This window comes from Heterocephalus glaber, unplaced genomic scaffold, assembly GCF_053883595.1.
Source record: "Heterocephalus glaber isolate CG9 unplaced genomic scaffold, H.glaber_assembly_v1.0 deba00000281, whole genome shotgun sequence".
Lineage (NCBI taxonomy): Eukaryota > Metazoa > Chordata > Mammalia > Rodentia > Bathyergidae > Heterocephalus > Heterocephalus glaber.
This window is the reverse complement of record NW_028258139.1, coordinates 8843746-8864034: the sequence shown is the minus strand read 5'-3', so window position 1 is coordinate 8864034 and position 20289 is coordinate 8843746. Positions and strand designations below refer to the sequence as shown.

At 43.1% G+C, this 20289-nt stretch overlaps 2 protein-coding genes across 36 annotated transcripts in view; one reads left to right on the top strand and one right to left on the bottom strand.

The window, feature by feature from the left end:
* The window catches only part of Rad52 (RAD52 DNA repair protein), a 29804-nt gene extending 17903 nt beyond the window's left edge, over positions 1-11901 (top strand). For 6 of the 9 annotated variants that reach the window (XM_004837582.4, XM_021249316.2, XM_087186143.1 and 3 more), the window contains 10 exons: positions 409-510; positions 1478-1571; positions 1724-1791; positions 3983-4101; positions 5025-5100; positions 8821-9017; positions 9192-9340; positions 10269-10352; positions 10920-11126; positions 11547-11901. In XM_004837582.4, the coding sequence (XP_004837639.1) occupies positions 409-510; positions 1478-1571; positions 1724-1791; positions 3983-4101; positions 5025-5100; positions 8821-9017; positions 9192-9340; positions 10269-10352; positions 10920-11126; positions 11547-11608 (1158 nt within the window). In that variant the 3' untranslated portion in view covers positions 11609-11901. Of the gene's footprint in view, positions 1-241; positions 511-1477; positions 1572-1723; positions 1792-3982; positions 4102-5024; positions 5101-8820; positions 9018-9191; positions 9341-10268; positions 10353-10919; positions 11127-11546 lie in introns of all 9 variants that reach the window. The other 3 variants (XM_021249349.2, XM_021249352.2, XM_021249354.2) reach the window with 3 other exon arrangements.
* A 1329-nt stretch (positions 11902-13230) lies between these two features.
* The window catches only part of Wnk1 (WNK lysine deficient protein kinase 1), a 135276-nt gene continuing 128217 nt past the window's right edge, over positions 13231-20289 (bottom strand). For 9 of the 27 annotated variants that reach the window (XM_021249242.2, XM_087186077.1, XM_087186090.1 and 6 more), the window contains 4 exons: positions 20052-20093; positions 17729-17755; positions 16642-16829; positions 13231-16164 (listed from right to left, as the gene is read on the bottom strand). In XM_021249242.2, the coding sequence (XP_021104901.2) occupies positions 15832-16164; positions 16642-16829; positions 17729-17755; positions 20052-20093 (590 nt within the window). In that variant the 3' untranslated portion in view covers positions 13231-15831. The remainder of the gene's footprint in view (positions 16165-16641; positions 16830-17728; positions 17756-20051; positions 20094-20289) is intronic. The other 18 variants (XM_021249256.2, XM_087186082.1, XM_004837578.4 and 15 more) reach the window with 5 other exon arrangements.

Genomic DNA, 20289 nt, shown 5'->3' with positions numbered 1-20289 from the left:
TCTCTGTGCTCATGTGGGGAGATCCTCACTACTTTTTGTTTTGTTTTATTTTGAGATAGGTTCTCACTCTGTAGCCCAGGCTGGCCTTGAACTCATGGTGATCCTCCTGCCTCAGCCTCCTGAGTGGTGGGATTACAGGCATGTGCCACCATGCCTGGCTTCCTCACTACTTTTTAAAAACATTTTGAACTAGTACATAAACGTCCTAGTAAGGTGATACCATGTGGTGTTATTTTTTTAGGTGTTGGGGATGGAACCCAGGGCCTTGCACATGCTAGGCAAGTTCACCATTGAGTAGCACTCCAGTGCCCAAGCAATATTTTGATACTTATGGACATTGTGTACTTGAGGGGTGCTGATGGAAGTGATGGTGGAAATGCCAGCTTGGTTTTCCCTCCTGGATTACAGTGCCAGTACACAGCGGAAGAGTACCAGGCCATCCAGAGCGCCCTGCGCCAGAGGTTGGGCCCGGAGTACATCAGTAGCCGCATGGCTGGTGGAGGCCAGAAGGTAGGAGAGTCTCCTGGCTTGGCAAGTGGGTGCCCAGGCAGCAGACTGCTAGATGCTCTTGCCACCCACCCTGTGGTACCTCGATCCAGAAGGCTCTTGTTCACAGTTTCCTAGTGTTCATGTTTCCTAGTGCCTGTGGGAGGGGTGGGCTCTGTACTTCTTTGTCAGCTGAAGTGGCTCAAGCCTTGTTTGAGGCTTGTATAACTGCCATGTCAGGATTCTTCCACTATCTTTTGAAAATGCACCCCTTGCCATTTGCTTCTAATTTTAACAACTATCTTCTGCTTTTCCTCTTCCTCCTCCTCTTCCTCCTTCTCCTTTTCCGTCTTCTTCTTTTGTGGTGCTGAGGCTGGAACCCATGGCCGCCTCCATGCTAAGTAGGCACTCTACCACTGAGCCACAGCCCTAGACCCTGACTTAAATTTCTCTATGTTTTTAATTTTTCATAAAATATGTTAACCAGAGATTTGTACTTTTTTAGAAACTCTTGGTTTTGGAAACTGTTAGTTGAGTAGATATTTCTTCTCTAGGCTATTCCTTCCCCTCAGATAGGCTGTTTATTCTAGCTAGTTGTGTCTAGAAGATCTTTGAAATACATTCAGTGAGAATTTCCCTATAATTAAACAGTATTAGCAGAACACACAAGGAATAAATGAAGTAAATTTTATTCATGTTTAAATGTGCCAAGGAATTTTGTGGGTTTTTTTGGTATCGGAGATCAAACTCGGGTCTTTGCTCTTGTGCAGCAGGCAGCGAAACCACTGAGCTAAATCCCCGGCCCCTGTGCCAAGGAATTTTAATATAGCTTTATCTTTTTTTTTTTTAACTTGTTTTTTTGTTTTGTTTAGTTTTGTTTTATTTTGTTTTTTTGGTACCAAGGGTCGAACTCGTGCATGCAAGGCAGGTGGCAGAACCGCTGAGCTAAATCCCCAGCCCAACATAGCTTTATCTTAATTTCTTTTCCTAGGTGTGTTACATTGAGGGTCACAAGGTCATTAATCTGGCCAACGAGATGTTTGGGTACAACGGCTGGGCTCACTCTGTCACGCAGCAGAGCGTGGGTGAGTATGTGGCCGGGTCGGGGTTGCTCCACTCCCTTCTTCAGCACGTAGCTCTGCTCGCAGACCGGGTGGGTGGGGATGGAACTAGGAGGATCCGTGGCCTGCAGGAGCCACAGGAATCAGTCTTCACCTGGTTCTCTTTACACTTCTAGACTTTATTGACCTCAACAATGGCAAGTTCTACGTGGGAGTCTGTGCGTTTGTGAGGGTGCAGTTGAAGGTGAGGGTGACGGGGCAGAGCTGCTGCCTGGGAGGCTTGGTGGTGACAGAAAGCAGGAGGAACATCTCTGGCCCGTGGTGTAGCCTGGCTGGAGAGCAGAGTCCCAGCCAGTGTCCCTAGGATGGTGGGTGGGATTCACATGGTCCCTCAAAAGAATTTTGAAAAATTCTGGCCTCTTGCCTGTTTTTAAGTTGACATTCACATATGTAGGTAGTTGCAAAGGTTATATTTTTTAATACAGTGTAAAATTTGACATTTTGAAATAATACCATTTTTTTTTTTTTTAAATGAGCATTCACTAAGTAGTTCAGGCTGGCCTCAAACTCACAGACCTCTGGGATTACAGGTGTGTGCCATGTACCCGGCTTGAATCTTTTTTTTTTTGGTACCAGAGATCGAACTCGGGTTCTTGTGCTTGCGCAGCAGGCGGTGGAACCACTGAGCTAAATCCCTGGCCTTTGAATCTTTTTTTAATGTTTTGAGAGCAGGTCTTGTTATATAGTCTAGACTGGCCTAGAACTCACTTTGTAGCCCAGGCTGGTGTCCATCCTGCGATCCCCCTAACTCAGCCTTGCAAATTTGAGGTCAGCCTGGGCAACTTAGCAAAATAAAATTCTAAAAAGGGGCTGGGCCAGATATGGTGGCACATGTCCTATAATCCCAGCGCTCGGGAAGCCAAGGCAGGAGGATGGAGAGTTTGAGGCTACATGAGGGAGTGTGTGAGTTTGAGGTCAGCCTGAGACCCTGTCTCAAAAAAATAGGTCCCTCCAGGAAAGCGAGGGAGGGTTGGGAGGCAGCTTAATACTCCCTAGGTTCAATCCCCAGTACCACAAAAACAAAACAAAAAAACTTTTTTGGAGGAAAAATTTCCAGTGACTGTTTTCCTTCATCTTGTATTAGGGATGAAACCCAAGGCTTCCTACATGTTGGGCAAGTGCTTCATCACTGAGCTGCATCCCCAACCCTTCCAGTGACTTTAAGACTTTAAATATTAACAATACCTCCTGGGTTGTGTGAGGATAGTTGCTGTTAACACAATTATCGGATGACTGTGTTTATGTTGAGGAGACAATGTCAGTACATCAAAATTTAATACAAATAAAATATATGGAAAATGCATTTAATTTTATTTTATTCATTAAATTTGTTGGTACATTTTAGGTATACATTGTGATCACATTCATCATTGGGATTTTCTACCAGTACATGATATATCTTGGTTCTTGTTTTTTCCCATTCCCTTTTCTTCCCTTCCACCCCTCAACCCATCCCTATTTACAAAAGCTTTGTTTCCATTTTTCCTTCTTTTCTCATTTTTTTTCTCTCTTCTTTCCTTTCCCCCACCCTCCTCCCTAGTTCTCCTTCCCCTTTGAACCTTTTCTTCCTATTTCACATTATCTATTATACATTTTGGTCCTCATTTGCATATTTTAGTCAGATGGATGTTGCTTTTTTTAAGTTAGTATTTATATATTCATAGTTGAATATTAATTTTTTGTTGGTTTTTTTGGTTCTGGGGATTGAACTCAGGACCTTGTACTTGCCAGGCAGGTGCAGCACCACTGAGCTAAATCCCCAGCCCAGTTGAATACTTCTTAAATGAGCATTCATTAATTCTATTTGATATCTTAATTTTATAAATTGTACTGAAAAACCTTGTTCACCTAAGTAGTTATGAATGGACTTTTGTTACAATATGACTCATTTCTTTGAATGCCTTCTGTTTTCAGAAGTCAAATAGTGCTATCATTAAACATTATATTTAATTCTCTCATAGCTAACAGCCGAAGCCAAGAAGTGGATACTACCTAATTAGAAATGAAAGGATTTGCTATCCAATGAGAGGCCATTAGATACAGATTTCAAATTGCCCCTTTCTTTGGTTTTCTAGAGGTTTTCATCCTGCTGGGTAACACACCATGGAAAAAGACTTGGGGTGGGTTAGAAATGTGCCCCTCCTATGCTGTGGGGCTGGGGAAGGGAAATGGTCTGACATTTTGAGCACAGATCAGGTCTTGGAAACAGTTCTGGATATTGATGTATCACAGGCGTCTGTGCCATGTCCCCTTCAGCAAGGCCCCTGTGTTCTGTGGGGCCACAGTGAGCACTGCTGCTCGGGAAAAGAAGAGCAGGGCAGCCAGGGCAGGACTGCGGCTTTTCATGTTAGTTCCAACTCCTTTTCCACCCCCAGGATGGCTCCTATCATGAAGATGTAGGCTATGGTGTTAGCGAGGGCCTCAAGTCGAAGGCCCTGTCCCTGGAAAAGGCCAGAAAGGAGGCGGTGACGGATGGCCTGAAGCGGGCTCTCAGGTAGGCCAGGGGCTGGAGCCGCACCTGCCTCTGACCAGCTCTCAGTTCCTACCAGTGTTTGGAAGAGGTAATCATGTGGGTCAGAGATCTAAATAACAGGGAAAGATAAATCTCACCCTACCCTTGACCCTGTCTATTCTGTTTCCGCCTTTGTTTCATACTGCCCCAGTGCTTATGCTGAGGACTTCTATTTTCAGGTACAGTAAGTTCCTGACTTACAAACATACAAGTTGCCAACTTTCACAGGTATATGGTATAAGGTTCCCTTTGTTAGTATGAATGAATCTAAATTAGGAGCAGTTCTCCTGGAACGGAACTCATTCATAAGCTGGGGACTTACTGTATTATGTATGCGGTGCCACCTCCCCTACCCCTCAGGGATGTGTCCTGGAGACTTTTCCACAAAAGTACAGTGGTGCTCAGCTTTCTCTGACTGTAACAGATCTCTGAGATAAAGCAGCCCATAGAGAGAAAAGTTTATTTTAGCTCACAATTTGGAGGTTTCAGTCTAGGGGGCCTGTGATGAGCCCATCATGGCAGCATGCATGTGGTGCAGTGCCCTGCTCATTCCGTGGTGCAATCAAAGAGTGAGAAGAAGCGTCCAGTGTCTCCTCTCCTTTTTCAGGGCACACAGCCTGTGACCTCAGATCACTCACGGGGTCCAGACACTGCCCCTCAGGATTAAGCCTTTCTGTGTGGATTTGGGTGGTCAACTGTCTCGCGGGCTTTGTGGGTTATGCTCATTGCTGCATTCTCAGAACACAGCCCAGGGCAGGGACATAGCAAATGCTTGGTAATCAGAGAATGTATGTTGGTGTCCTTTTCCTCTGCTGCCACTGAGAAACACAAAGCTGCGATTCTGTTCTTTGATAGTCAAGCCTAACAATTCTTAACCCTGCTTCACTCTTCCCTCTTCCCTTTAGAAGTTTTGGGAATGCACTTGGCAACTGTATTCTGGACAAAGACTATCTGAGATCACTGAATAAGCTTCCACGCCAGGTATGTCAGAAGTGGGTGAGTGGAAAGGGGTACAGGGAGATACTATGGCAGACTCTCACTTCATGGGTTGAGAATTTGGGGGATGCAGGGATAAGTGAAGATGCAGCTGTCTACGGGTCTGGGATGTTCATTTCAGACCGTGAATGTTAGTGCTAGCAGGCATCGTCATCATTCCGTGTTAGGAGAAACTGAGCCTAGAGAACTCGCCTTCCTGATCTCACATGTGGAGAGCTGGGGTTGGGAATGGTCTACAGATCCTCAGAGTGAGTCCGTAGGCCTCTGCAGCCCCACCGTCACCTCCCAGGTACTCCCAGACTCTTCCAAGGAAGCCTCAGTCTTCTCTTTCCTCAGCTCTGCTGTCTTTGTAGTGCAGCTCTCCCTTTCAGTGCTGATGCGATCTGAGCTTCTCAGGAGCACCCCTGGTCACACGTGGCCCATTTACTTGGAGTCTGGCCTGTTCCTTTCACCCGTGGAGTGGTACTGCTTCCTCTCTGGCTCCTATGAGGCTCTTGCCATGCTGCCACCCAGGGCAACATCACCATCTTTTTCTTATGGAGCCCCTAGTAGAGGAGTGTGCATCTGTATGAGAAGTGTTAAGTATATTCATTGTTGTAACACTGATCTCCAGAATTTGCATCTTGAAAAAACAAACTTTCCCCCTTCTTCCTTCCTCCTAGGTGTTACTGTGATTTACTTCCTGTCTCTAGGAGTTTGACTACTCTGAGTACCTCATCAATGGTACACTGTTTTTGCCTTTTTACACCAGGTTTATTTCACTTAGCATTAATGCTTCAGGATTCATCCATGTGGTAGTGTAAGTCAGAATTTCCTTCCTTTTTAGGGCTGAATATTGTTTTATGTGTATACTTTGTTTTTTAAATCCACCCATCTCTTGATGGACATTTGGGTTTGCTTTGCCTCTTGACTATGTGAAAAATGCTACTGTGAACAGATATTTAAATATCTCAGGAGGCATGACTTTTAGTTCTTGTGGATATAATGCAGAAGTGGGCTTGCTGGATCATACTGTATTTAGGGGTGGTACTGGGAGTTGAACCCATGGCCTCATGCAAGCTAGGTAAGCACTGTCACTGAGCTACATTCCTCCTATTTTTTTTCTTTTTGAGACAGGGTCTTGCTAAATGGCCAGGTTGGCCTTGAACTTGTGATCTTCCTGCCCCAGTCTCCTGAGTACCTTGGATTGCAGAGCATGTGCCACTGCACCCTACTTTTAAATTTTTTTTAAATAACAGCCATCCTAATGAGTGTGAATTTATTGTGGTTTAGGTTTGCATATCTCTGATGATTAATGATGTTGAACATTATTTCAGAAGCCTTCTGGCCATTTGTATCATCTTTGGAGATTTTTAAGCCCTTTGCCATTTTTTATCTTTTTTTTGTTTTGGTACTGGGGATCGAACTCTGGACCTTGTGCTTGCAAGGCAGGTGGCGGAACCACTGAGCTAAATTCCTGGCCCCTCCTTTGCCATCTTTAATAGGATTATTTAATGTTTGTTGTTAATTTCCAGTTCTCTTAGTATTCTGGCTTTTAACCCCTTATCAGATAATTTATATATATATATATATTTTTTTTTTCCCTTCTATTCTGTAGACTGTCTTAAGTTTTTAAGTTTGATGTAGTTCATTTGTGTTTTTGCTTTTGTTGCTTATGGATTTGACATTGTATCTAAAAAATCCTTGTGAATCCCAGTACTTGGGAGGCGGAGGTAGGAGGACTGCCATGAGGATGAGTTCAAGACCCTATCAGAAAAGAGACAGACAGACAGAGACAGAGAGAGGGGCAGAGATGGAAAGTCAGAAAGACAGAGAAAGAAGGAAGAAAAAAAGAAGGAAAGAAAAGGGAAAATTTTCCTAGTAAAATGTCGATAGTGCCATTTGGAATAAGGCAGAGAAGAGAGAAGGCTGGAAGAAAAGAGCAAGGTAGTCATCACCGTCACCTGGAAAGCCCGAGCGATAGCAGATGACGTGATAGCGCGAGACATGAACAATGGAATGGGCTTGGCTCAGATTTTCTCAGGGCAAACAGAGCATGCAGTGCTAGGAAGCATGAAAGAACATTAGAAGTTTAAACTACAAGGTGCTTGGTGTGCATCAGGGATGTTTTGAAATTAAACTTGCTTTCTTACTTCCATTAAAAAAAATTATTACTAGACCCAGTGTTACAGAGCATTTTCTGTTTTTTTCCTAGGAGTTCTAGACATTTAGGACTTTAATCAACTTTCAGTTGATTTTTGTGTGTGGTGTAAGACTCGAGTCAAATCTCATTCTTGTGCATGAGGACACCTAGTTTCCCAGCATCTTTTGTTGGAGAGACTGTCCTTTCCCTACCGAGTGGCTTTGCTGTTCTTACTGGTGATCGTTTGACCTCACACGCAAGGGTTTCTTTCTGGGATCTCTAGTCTATTGGTCTCTACGTCTGTCTTTATGATCACTATAACTCTGTATTGTGTTTTGAACTTTAGAGGTGTGAGTCTTCCAACTTTGTTCTTTGTTTTTTGCTATTTGGGGTCCCCTGGGATTCCATGTGAATTTTAAGGTCAATTTATATATTTCTACAAAAATGCTGATGGGATTTTTACAGGATTGCATTGAATTTATAGATTACTTTGGGTAGTATGAACATTATAATGTTAAGTCTTCCAATTTATGAACATGGAATATCTTTTCATTTATTTGTCTTTAGTTTCTTTTAGTAGTTTTTTAAATTTTTCATGTACAAATCTTTCACTTCCTTGGTTAGGTTTATTATTATTATTATTATTATTATTTTTTTTTTTTTTTTCTGTACTGGGAATTGGACCTGGGGGCTTCATATTAAGCTTCATTCCCAGCCCTTTAATTTTTTTCTTTTTTAATTTTGAGACGGTCTCGCTGTTGCTTGGGCTGGACTCAAACTTGCAGTCCTGCTTCAGCCTCCCAGTTGTGTTTGCTGCAGTCACTGCCCATCCCTCCTTTTGTTTCTACTACCAAGGAAAACCACTTTAACGGTACATTTATTTGGATTATTATATATGTTTTTTGGAATCATATAGTCTAAACTTTTTGTATCATTCAGCATGTTTTTGAGATTCATTCATGGTACATGCAACATTTTCCCTATTACATAATTTTTTATTGCAAGAGTATATAACAATTTATTTTTCCCTTCTGTCTTTAGTAGATACTTGGGTTTTTGGGTAGCTTTTGGCTATTCTGAATAGACCTACTATTAGTGTGCTAAATGGATACACTCACTTTTCTTAGAACTTACTGGGCCAGAGGTTAAGTACATGGTTAGTTGTAGTAGATTCTTCTAATTTTCTAGCATGACCACACTAGTCCACACTCTCACATAGTGTTGTGTAGAGGTCCCAGCTGTGCCACGTCCTTGACAGCAACGATGGTGTCCTTTTCATACTTTTCAGAGCTCACTTCTGTGCCCGCTTCAGCAGGAAATATACAAAGCTCATTCCTACTACTGTGTTTCAATGTAGACAAGCAATCCAACTAGAATTTCCATTTTCATATTATTATAAAAATGTATTCATCTTAATTTCATATTCAGATAATTACTCATCAGCATCAGTTTTTGGCGTTTTAAGACCTAGGAGCAATGATGATAGATTGTCACATACCTTTTTCTAGTAATCTAAGTTTGCAAGTCAGGGAACAGAAAGGAATGGGAAAAGGACATTTTTTCTTTCTTTCTTCCCTTATTAGCTGCCTCTTGAAGTAGATTTAACTAAAGCAAAGAGACAGGACTTTGAACCGTCTGTGGAACAGGCAAGATACAACAGTTGTCGGCTGAACATGGCTCTGGGACCCCTAAAACCACAGGAGGTGACCTCCCCTTGCAGAGGAAGCCACACGGGTGACCCCCACATTGTGCTACAAGGAGATAAGGCCAGCAGCTCCCGGTACGGGGCCCAGGGTCCCTCCCTTCCCTCTCCTGCCCCTTCTTATGTGGCTTAGGTTGCTGCCTTTTCTGCCTTCAGAGCCAGCAAGTTGGTTTGTGTGCTTCCTCAGGACCCGTATCTCTCGTCGTTAACCTGGTTAACTCAGGAACTCACCTTTTTGCTCTTGGGATGCAGAAGCCTGAGCTCGTCCACTGTGGAGAGTGATGCCACTTACCAGCGGAAGCTCCGGCAAAAGCAGCTGCAGCAGCAGTTCCGGGAGCAGATGGAGAAGCAGCCACAGGTTCAGACACTTGCTCCAGCTCCAGTTGAAAAGCAGAGTGAGGGTGAGATGGATGGGAGCAGAGGCCCAGGAGGTGTGCTCTGCAGGAGGAACTGTGGGAACAGGGCGGCCCAGTTCTCTGCCAGTGGCAGTGTGACTGGCTCCAGACCAGACCTCACTAGGGCTGCTCTCCAGTTACATGTGGAATAGATGAGTCCAACAAGTTCAGAGGTAAAACCGGCCATGCAGTTTCCCATTTCTGAAGACTGTGATCTTTTTTTTTAGGGAAGCAAATAGGCCTTGACATAACTTTCTGGTTTTCTCTACGTTAAAAAGTCTTTGTTTTTGAGATGGCTTTGAATATATTTTTCTCAGGGTACAAATTCAGTGGGAGTAGTAGACTGATCGGGAGTTGGGAGGAGAAATGGGTTGCTCAGAGAGAAAATAAAGGGCTTGTCCCAGACTAGTGAGCTTTGGCCTGTTCATCCTGTACAAATGATGGAGAGGGCTGAGAAGACATGCTTTGTGTTCAGGTCATTATTATCCTCGCAGCCCTGACAGGCTGAGATTGATGTGAAAAAAAGAAACAGGTTTTTGGTCCCAGGCCTGTCCTGAGTTGAGTTATTGCAGATTTTAGCTTCTGTCCATTTCAGCAGCTCACAGGGAGGGGGAGGGGAGTCCAGGGGACCCCAGCCTTATCAGACAGCCACAGCCATAGCCCAAGCCGCTGGACTGGATGGCTTGGCTTCTAAGAAGCCTTCTGTTCTTGCCATGAAAGAAGAGACGAATCTTTGCTTTTCCCACTTGGGTGAGAGGGAGGAACAGACTCAGACCTGGAGGTACAATGGGTACTATGGAATCAAGTTCCTTTACTGGCTGAGCCCCCGACATCCTAGGCATCAAGCTGCTTATAACTAAAGGGGAGTAGACTGTCTCTGGTTCCATTTAGTTAGGTGACTGATGACTTGTCCTTTCTCTTGTGTAAACCATAGCAGCCCTTCCGGTCCCTCCTTTGACACATAGTACTCCCATCAGTGCTGTCTCAGAACCACTCAGGGGGAAAGGCATCCTTGAAGGTAAATGACTTTAAAAAAACCAATAAACAGGAAATCCTTGTAAGTTACCATGTTCCATACTTTTGGTACTCACAAAATACATCTTAAAAAATCATAAAAATCTTCATTTTTGCTGAGTGCTGTGGCACATGGCTGTAATGCTACTCAGGAGGGTGATGCAAGAGGATCTCAAGTTTGAGGCCAGCCTGGGCTTAATAACAAGGCCCTGTGTCAAAAAAAAAAAAAGGGCTGGGGCTGTAGATTGTTAAAGAGTGCTTATCTAACATATTCAAGGCCGTGGGTTCAATCCCTAGTACTGGGGGGAGAAAAATAATTTAACCCATTTTTTAGCCCCGTAAGTTTTAGAATGGGAAGAGATCCTAAAATTGATTGATGGGGCTGACCAACAGATGGCACATCTTCAGCTCCTCTGTTGTCTCAATGAAATTGTTCAGTGTACTTTTAAGAGGTCGAAGAAAGAAAACTGCAAGATCTGTCTTAAGATGTGGAGTTTCTTAGGCCCGCTTTCCCAGTGCTTTCTGTGAGGAGACTGTTGGCTGACAACACACTTCTCTGTGATCTCTGCAGAGAATCCTGAAGACAACCTTGAAATGTGGGATCTGACTCCAGACTTAGAGGACATCGTGAAGCCTTTGTCTAAACCAGAACCACCCCCGACCTCTGGCACCCCAGTCCTGAACCACCAGATCCCATACAGCGTTTGCTGTCAGAAGCCACAAGAAAAGTCTGGACCCTGGCAACCCCAAGTTTACACCACTAACCAGCACATATCAGGTAGCAGACATGTGTTTAGGAACAAAAATTAAAGGAAGATCCTGGGTTTAATTCCGTGAATTTTAAAGGAAGGAAGAGATCTCATTTTAAGAAACTAGAATCATTCCAACACAGTAAGTAGATTGAGGGCCAGAATGTTTCCTTTGGGCTCCAGACTTGAGGTTCAACCCTTCTCAGCTCTGCACAGCTGTAGGAAGCTGAGGCATGGCTGGATTAAGAGCTTTTCCTGATAAAAGTAAGTCTGTTAGGACTGTGATGCCACTTGGTCTGGGTTAACAGAGGGAGCTGCCCTCCTCTTAAGTTTCATTCTTGGGGTCTTAGTCTGAAATAGATCCACCAGTTCAATCTAGAAATGATTAGCTGTTTACTCCTTACTGTAAAACCATTGTAGGTACACTTGAGCCTTTTTATCTTCTACAGGAAACTGTGAATCTCATAGGAAGAGCCAGGACATGAAGAAAAGGAAATTGGATCCACCTTAACCTGAGGCAATGGATATCATTAGACTCTCACAAATGGACTTTGAAAAACTGCTTTTGGTCATGAAATTGTTCATCATTCCTGGGGAATGAATTTTATCTCCAGTTCATTCTGAACCTCACTCATCAGAGGACCTGTCAGACCTCATGCAGAGAAAGCCAAGCACTTTATATCCAGCGTGTCACACACAGTGGTGGGGAGGTGAGACAGATGAAATACCTTTCCTTTGGCTCTTGAGGTTTTTCATTGTTTACTCCTAAGCTATTATATTAATAAAGATAGACATTTTTAGGAATTGCCAATAACTGCCTGCCCTCACACAATACAGGGATCCTTAGTCCTAAGCACCCTTCAGCAGCTGCCTAAGTTAAACTGTTGAACAGTCTCCCTTTGGGTCTCATGGTTAAGGCTGTCTGGAAGTTTATCTTAAGAACAAGGCTATAGTGGTGGTTCTTACCTACTTTGCAACTTTGTATAACAATCAAGGCTGCAACCCCCATCTATTACAGTAGTCCCTGCCCCCGCCTCCCAGTCTATGGGCCTATCCAAAATAGAGTGTTACTACTGTGAGTCTGCTCTGGGGCCATTCAGTAAAATAAGGTTTACCTGAACACAAGCACTGCGATACTGCAAAAAAGTCGATCTGATAACTGGGAAGGCTGCTGAAAGTTGACTAAGTAGACGGTGTGCATCATGTGGATGCGCTGAACAAGGCGTGACTCATGACCTGGGTAGGATGGTGTCAATTTCATTACACTTGAGTGGTGGCGTGCAACTTAAGGATGAATTCTTTCTGGCAAAAACCTTGGAAAGCTAACGATGGACGGGGGCGGACGGGGGGGGAGGCCTTTATAATCTCTCATTTATGGGTTTAGGACATTGCAATCTTGCATTCTTTCAAGACCAGTATTTTTTCCAAACCAAAGAAACAGTGGTCTGAGATGAAGGAAAAGGCACTTTGAGAAAGCAAATTCTTTACTTATTAGCAAAATAGAAAACAGCAGCCATTTTAATTTCCGATGTGAGATGTGACTTACTCTACCATAAACTGATTTTTCAGTGTTTATGTTTCATAATTCTCCTCAAATGAGTTTGTAAATTTTCTCTTTTAAGTGCATTTTGGGCTCTGTTGTGTCTAACGCTGAAGTAGTGATATTAACTTTTTGGATCATAGACCCACTTTTGGGAAGCTGTGAACCTGAGACAAGCAACCTTAAAGTACTAGAAGGCAGCCAACCTTTTGTTCTTTTGGGAGATGAAGCAGCAGCAGCAGCTTGCCCTGATTTCCCTGTCTTCTAAAAGCTTTAACCTCACTTAGCGTGTTACACAGATTTCATCACGTATTCATCCTTTCATTTTGACGTCCTTACCATTTTTCTCAGCAAAATTAATCAGCAGTAAAATCTTAGTTCAGGGCAAAACTGCTGCTAAAAAACTTTCTGAGGAAGAGGTGGTGTACAGCTGTGTGGTAGAGCACTTATCTGGCCCTGGTTTGATTCCCAGCACCATTAATTAAAAATAAGTTCCTGGGGGGATTAGGAATCCAGTTATAAACAGTGTACATCTCAAAACAGAGCCAATGAGAATGTGAAAAAGGTATTTGCTAGAAATAAAACCCCACAGCTCAACAAAAGCAAGTTTGGTTTATTTGAACGTTTCATTAAAGTCTACAAAGGTAAGAAACTGAAGCAGAAAGCGCAGTCTTACAAGGAGCGCAACACCCAGAGTTAGTGCAAAATGTACAATTAATGGCTGCTGGGATACCCCAAGGTTTGAGTTGTTTATTCTTTTTTTAAAACAGTGTACATTGTTAAATAATGTAAGGAAAACATTTATAATTCAGAAAGTTCTTTTTAATGTGGAAAAAGATACTCAAAATGTACTATTAACACAAAAATAATTTAAACAGTTCAGTAGCACTAGTTCGTTCCTCTAGGCTTCAGTTGTTTCATCCACAGGAGGGGGAAAAATCAACAGTAAACAAAACCAGTTATTTTTGTGTATGAATGAAAAGATCTCAAAATTACTAAACCAAAGTAACAAAACAGGAACGTGGTGCATTTGGCTCCCTCATTCCTCTGGTGGAAAGTACTGTTTCATTCACCACAGGTGATCTTTTCTCATTTATGTGGCACCTTCTTGGTTCTATCCATACTCTTATCCTTGCCACAAGAATGGCAAGCAAAGAATAAATCAGAAAACACTTTTGAAGCAGGGCTTAAAACCCCTGTCCTTTTTGTTTCTACCTGCCAGAAATCTCCAGCATTCATTTATATCTCTGGGGCCTAGGCCAACTTAAAGAAAACAGGACCCATAAAGGAACGAACAGGATTCAGGTAGCCACCGGCTCTTCCTGTCGTGGTGACTCCTGCAGTGTGCCATTGAGGTGGGTAAAAGGCTGGAAATATTTTAATTCCCCAACTAAAAGTCAAGAAAAGAAGCACTCAAGAAATTAAGACTTCTAACCTTTATCTTCGGAGAATAATGACATCCCAAACATAGCCAATTAGGACAGTATATCTGGAAAGCTCTGCAAGTAATAGAACTGCCTGTAATGCTAGGCATAGCACTAAATAATACTGGTTGGTTGCAGTTATTATTTAAGGGGAGAATGCATATGAAAATATGCATTACTTAGAAATCTGGAAATAGAGGTGGCACAATAGATTATGAACCTGCAACCACTTGGACATCACAGAGGAAATGGGTGGGAACAAACCTTTCCTATAGTGCTTATTATTCAGAAGAGGGTCCACTTTGCACAGAATATAGCACCCCAAGCTGAGAAATGCATGGTGCATGTGCAACATAGGAAAGCAATCCAAACAGGTTCTCAGAGCAACTTTCTCCATTGTGACTTCACTATCACACTGCCCAATTTCAAAGCCAGCCTCCACCCTATTCTCTTTCCATTTCACTTCTTCTTGGTCTTATCTGTTCAAGCCCAGCTCAAATCAGTAAGACAACAGTCATTGGCCAGGCAGCACGCATCTTCAAGACACATCTGTTTCCCCATTCTTTAGACCTTCTTTTTTGTTTGCTCAGCTAACACTTCCCTTCATCTTTTAAATTGTCCAATTTTGTCCTAACACCCTACCTCACTACTCCTAAAACAGAACTTTCTGCTTTCAACCATGGATGCCAACTCAACTTCTCACCTTACTCATTTTACACCTGCTCTAGACAAAGCTGTTGAATGACTTAAAAAAAAAAACTTTCAATTTCCCTTTGGCATATCCACTGCTGGGGTCACAGGGACCTAAGATTTCTTTCCATGCGCCTTTGCTGATCTGGAGTCTGGTAAGTCAATGCTAATGGCAGAAGCAATATAAGTCCAAGGCACTAAAATATCCAGCAAGCAATACTGGGAGAACAGAAGTATTCAAGTACAGTAATTATACAATTTTACATTCACATTTATTTATCTAATACAATGGAAGTACAAAGGAAAAAGTTAAAGTGTCTCAAGAGTAAAGGACAGAGCTAGCTTTTTTTGTGTGAACTTTTTAAACCTTTCATATTTTACTCTTAAAACTACTGTTGTCCAACAACATTTATATATCACAGTGTTTCCACATCAAAACTGATGGCAAAGTTACATGTCCGCAGGGAACGTAATTTTTTTTTTCCTAATTGCTAATGCTGCAGTCAGAGCTGCTAATATCTTTTGCTTAAAGCACTAATGACCTATCATTAAGAAAGGGTTGCAACCCCAGTCCCCTGGTATTTTCCACTGGGTTCTAAAGGTGGGGAGGGGGGTGACGGTGGGGGCAGAGTAGGAGAGAACCCCATTTTTTCCATCTTATGGTCTGAATTTTTGAGGGAGTAAAGGATTTGGGTTATGTACCACCATTAACTCCATCGCCTTGCAAATTACAACACATGAGGTTTGGCTTTACACTAAGCTCTCCTATAACTTCCTGATAACAAGATATTCTTTTATCCCTAGGCCTCAGTGGTGGTAAAGATAAATAGGAAAGTATGGTCTGAAGCTGCCCTGGCACAGGAAAATTTCTCTCTCCTTCTTGACCCACTCCAGTAAGTGGAGGGGCAGGGAGAGTCTCTATCCTGAGGGCTCAAGGCGGTTTTAAAAACATTCCCTTCTGGCTAGAAATAACCAGTTAAATGCAGCACTAGTAGTTAGTATACAGGCTACTTTTCCATCCCCCCAGCCCTTGGCATTCCATCTCTGGTTCCCAGATCTACTCAGTTAACATCTCTAGGTCTAAGTGGTCCGAAGGTTGGAACCTGGCGGGTTGCTGATGGATTTCTGCAAATTGCTGATGTTGAAATTCTGCAAGGAAGCAGTTCCTACAGGTTGGAACTGACCAAGTGGCTGTGGTGCTGGGCCACCTGTCCCACTCCACTGAGGGCCAAAGGTGGTTGGTGGAAAACCGTACTGCTGTGGGGGGCACATAGATTTGGTGAAATGACCTAGAGAGGTAGCTGATGCTGCAGAGATGGGGGCAGAACCACCCAAGTTTGAGTTCATGGAGATGCACAGCTGCCCAGGTGCAGAAAACTTCCTTGCCATTCCAGGGCCCTGAGAACAAAACAACTATATTTAAAGTTTGGTGAGGGTATAAGACCCATGGATGTAAAATGGGTGGTACTCAATACAATTCTAGAACTGAGACTGTTCTAATCTTACAGGGTATAGCAAAATGCAACAACACCTTCTATAATGTTTACTGGCTCTATACTTAACATGGGGGTAAAAATAACTATACTGACTGGAAGGGGAAGGAAGCCATGTATGTTTGTGTGTACATGCAGTTCAGGACATTGAAGAAAAAGAGAAGACAAACTCATCTGACCAATAAGGAGCTAAGGATTCAGGGAAGAAAAAGTGAAAGGGCACCTGGGTGATTTTTGTCTTGCTTTTCCAAGTGTTAAAATTCATAAGCTACTTACTAAAGGAGGTCATGGCATAAAATGGTGCAGTAGCCTTGGAGCCTATGTAGTTTGTACTGTGATTCAGTTGTGTTAAGTAATACTGACAAGAATAGGAAAATGGCAAAAAAGGAAGACGTACCTCGTAATTCATGTGTCCTTTGCTTCCTCTCCTGCCTGAAAGATTCATGGCGTCTCGGGCCCAGTTGTCCACTAGCTTGTGCAGGTCATCTGTGAACGTGCCCTTCCTGCTGGACGTTATGGCAGGAGGTTGAGCTTGGGCAGCTTGGATGTTCACTGTACCCCCGACAGTGTTTGTGCTGCTGGTCCCTGGAGGTATAAGCAACAAGAATACTAGCATTAAAAGGAGCTTGGGTTATAATTCCAGGAAGAGGGAATTTGTCACAGATGATGAATGGCAAGTCACAGAATTGGCGGGTGGTGGTGGTGGTGGTGGTGGTGGTGTTGGGAAGCCATGCAAGAAAGGAAGATTCCAAGGTTTTCTTTGGCCATTTGTTTTTTAACAATAGAATAATGAAAAGAATGTTTCTCTTCAGTAACTGCAGATAAGCTGATCAACTTAGGATAATGGCAGGCGTGAAGGGCAGGGGCCCCTTTCAAAGCACCTCCGGATTGGGAACTTCCTGCCAATGCGCCATTCCTAGCATCATGCTGATGATGAGGGAGTGTAATATGGTAAAAAAGGCTGGCTGCAGAGTGCAAGGCAGAAGAAAGGATTTCTTGTGCACTGGGTAGGTTGAAGTAGGAGTAGGAATGCAGAGATCACTGCTTAGCTATGGAAAAGACGGGGCTCCCAAACCATGTGGATATTGCCACATTCTTAGCCATTCTTCAATAGCATAACAAGTAGCATGCTCTGTTCAAAATTTTTTAGATCCATAAACATAAATTTATAAAAATAAATTTGTAAGGTGCTAAGCCTTCAATTCCTTTCAATTTCTCATGAGTAAGAGGAGGAAGAGAAGTGCCTAAGTGAATCTTTCAACTCCAGGAAGACACATTTTCCTGAAGATGACCTTGGTTTCAACTGATTGAAGGATTCTCACCCCTTCTCCTGACTTCCTAGAACAGCAAGCACTGCCATGTAGAAGCAACAGGAAAATTCAGCTGAGGCAAGGGTGCAGAGGGGAGAGGATGCTTTGAGGATATGATGAAGGTATTCTATTTCTATGGTCTGATGAAGAAGGAAGGAAGAGTCTGTGTCCTGCCTGATTTCGGCTCTGCTGGAGGGCACACTGAAGGTTATTCGAAGAGGCAAGTTTTAGAGAAGAGGGAAAGAAAAGTCATGGTCTTATTTTTATTCTTGAAAGCCCCCTCCCACTGTATCTCACATTCACTAAAGAATAAGTAAGAACTAGTCAAGTTAGCTGTGAGCCAGGAGGCCTTACAGTATCCCAAGTAATGCTGGGCCTGAATAAGTGCATGCATTTTTCTGATTTCAAGGTCAAAGCAGCACACCAGAGCACAGCAGCACAGCTGAAGCAGCCCTGCCACTTAAAGCCCTTTATAATCACTATTGGGTCAGTCATTTTTCTATTTTACCACTCAGGGAATGGCACACACAAGCATGTCTGTGCTGCAGTGACAGGTAACTCTGAGGTGAAGCTGCAGAGTGAGGAAGGTCACATGCTTCTTACCACCATGGCAAGACATGAAACTGCAATGTGAGTGTCAGCTTGCATCGTTATTCCACTCATGGTGCAAAAGGGAGAGTGAGTTCCCCTCCAGTACAGAAAACCCAAATGGAAAAGTATAAAAGCACAGGAAACAGTCTTCCTCAGACAACAAATAGGAGACAGAGGTAGGGTAGAAAGCACAGACAGTGAGCATGGGCAGCCGCAATGCTGAAGAGACCCAGAAAGCAAGGACAGGCATGCAGGAGAGTAGCATCCTGTGTGGAGGGTTGGTGGAACGATCACAACAGAGATGACCACAAGCGAATGGCTGTCCAACAGCAAACACGAGGGGCTGAGTGTGGTGGACACACCAATCCACAGAGCTCATGCAGGGTAGGGGTTGTCACACCTCTCTAGTCAGATGCGACTTGCTCTTCATGCTGTAAGGCCCCTTTAGAGCCAAATTCACTTTTCAATCTAAATGATATTACCCAATACTGGATTCTGAAAGTAGGGTTTACCCCACAAGGGAGAGTCAACCACACCGTTAACTTTTTTATTCTAGGTTCTGTAAATAGGTTTCCAGTTAATAAAAGGAAATATTCCTTTCTGACCAGAAAATAACCCCTAGGAAAAGCAAGCTGGACTATAAAATAGACTTGACTAGAAGGGAGGCCTGGAAAACATTCTAACCTCTTGAGTCTTTCCGTTTTCTGAAAAGACCTAAAATACATTACAGACTTACCTTTCCTCAACTTCCAAATTCTGATTTTCTTCTGTCAAAATCCATTTCCTCGACTCCCATGCTGCCAGATTCTAGTAACCACAACTATTGTGGCCCACAGTGTATTGTCCAATATTCCAAATATGTATAGTGTTCCTGTTACAGTGGTACCTTGGGGGCTGGGGATTTAGCTCCATGGTGCTACTGCCTGCCTCACAAGCACAAGGTCCTGAGTTCGATCCCAGGTACCAAAAACCAAAAAGACAAAAACAAATACAGTGGTACCTCGGTTCACAAACTTAATTCTTTCCACGATTCTGCTTGCAAACTGAATTGGATGAGAACTGAATCAAATTTCCCCATAAGGTCAATATTGGACCTAACCAATGAATCTGATTCAGTTCTCCTCCAATTTGGTTTGCAACCAGAATTGTGGAAAGAATTAAGTTTGTGAACTAGGTGCCACTATAACTCTCTCCAAAACCTTTACTGGTAGCCTGCTGGGTTGCTGAACTGTATTTGTATTTTAATGAGAAACCTCCATCTAAGAAGCAAAACTCTATATAAAGTAGTTCTCTCCTCACTGGCCTTGTACCCATCTCCCTACGATGTACACAATGTGAGGGCAGAAACTTATACAGTTTAATCATTGCTGAGGTCCCAGGAGAGTGTAGAACAGTACATAAAACATTCTTTCTTTTTTTTTGTTTTGGTAGTGGTGGTAGTGGGATTTAGACAGGATTTCGCTATGTAGTTCAGGCTAACCTGGGACTCACTATGTAGCCCAGGCTGGCCTTGAACTCACAGCAATCCTCCTGCCTCTGCCTCCAGAGTGTGTGATTATAGGATGGAACCGCCCGGCTCTGGCACATTATTGCTGACTGAAGAACTCTCTTTCCCTAGGAGTCAAGCACCCCCAATCACCCCACGCCCAACCACGGGTACTACCAATCCATGACTGTTACAGAGCTAGGCTCACATGGGGAGAGCATTGACTATGAGGTGATCTCTCCACTTGGAATTATAGTCAGCAGTTAGCAATTAAGCATGTTAAAGAATATATTAGAAAAGGGTGCAGAGACAGATGCAAGTTAGGAATCAGGGAGTTATGAGGCTTTAGAGTTCAAAGAGGTCATGGATAACAAGCTTCACAATCAACGACCAAAAGTAACAGAAAGAAAAGATAATTACTACAGAGCTGGTTGCAAGGACAGACTTTTTTCACCATCTTCCCTGAAGCACAAAGAAAGAGCAGTGTGTTAAAGAAACATCAGTGTAAAATCTTTAGACTCTTCAAACAGCACACACAGGCCCAGCAAGAGAGAGCAGGAGGGGAGACAGATGGCTTGGACCTAGTAGCCCTAGACATAAGTATGGTTCTACAGGATGTTTATCTAATTGGCCGTTAGTTTTAACAGGTTATCTGTTG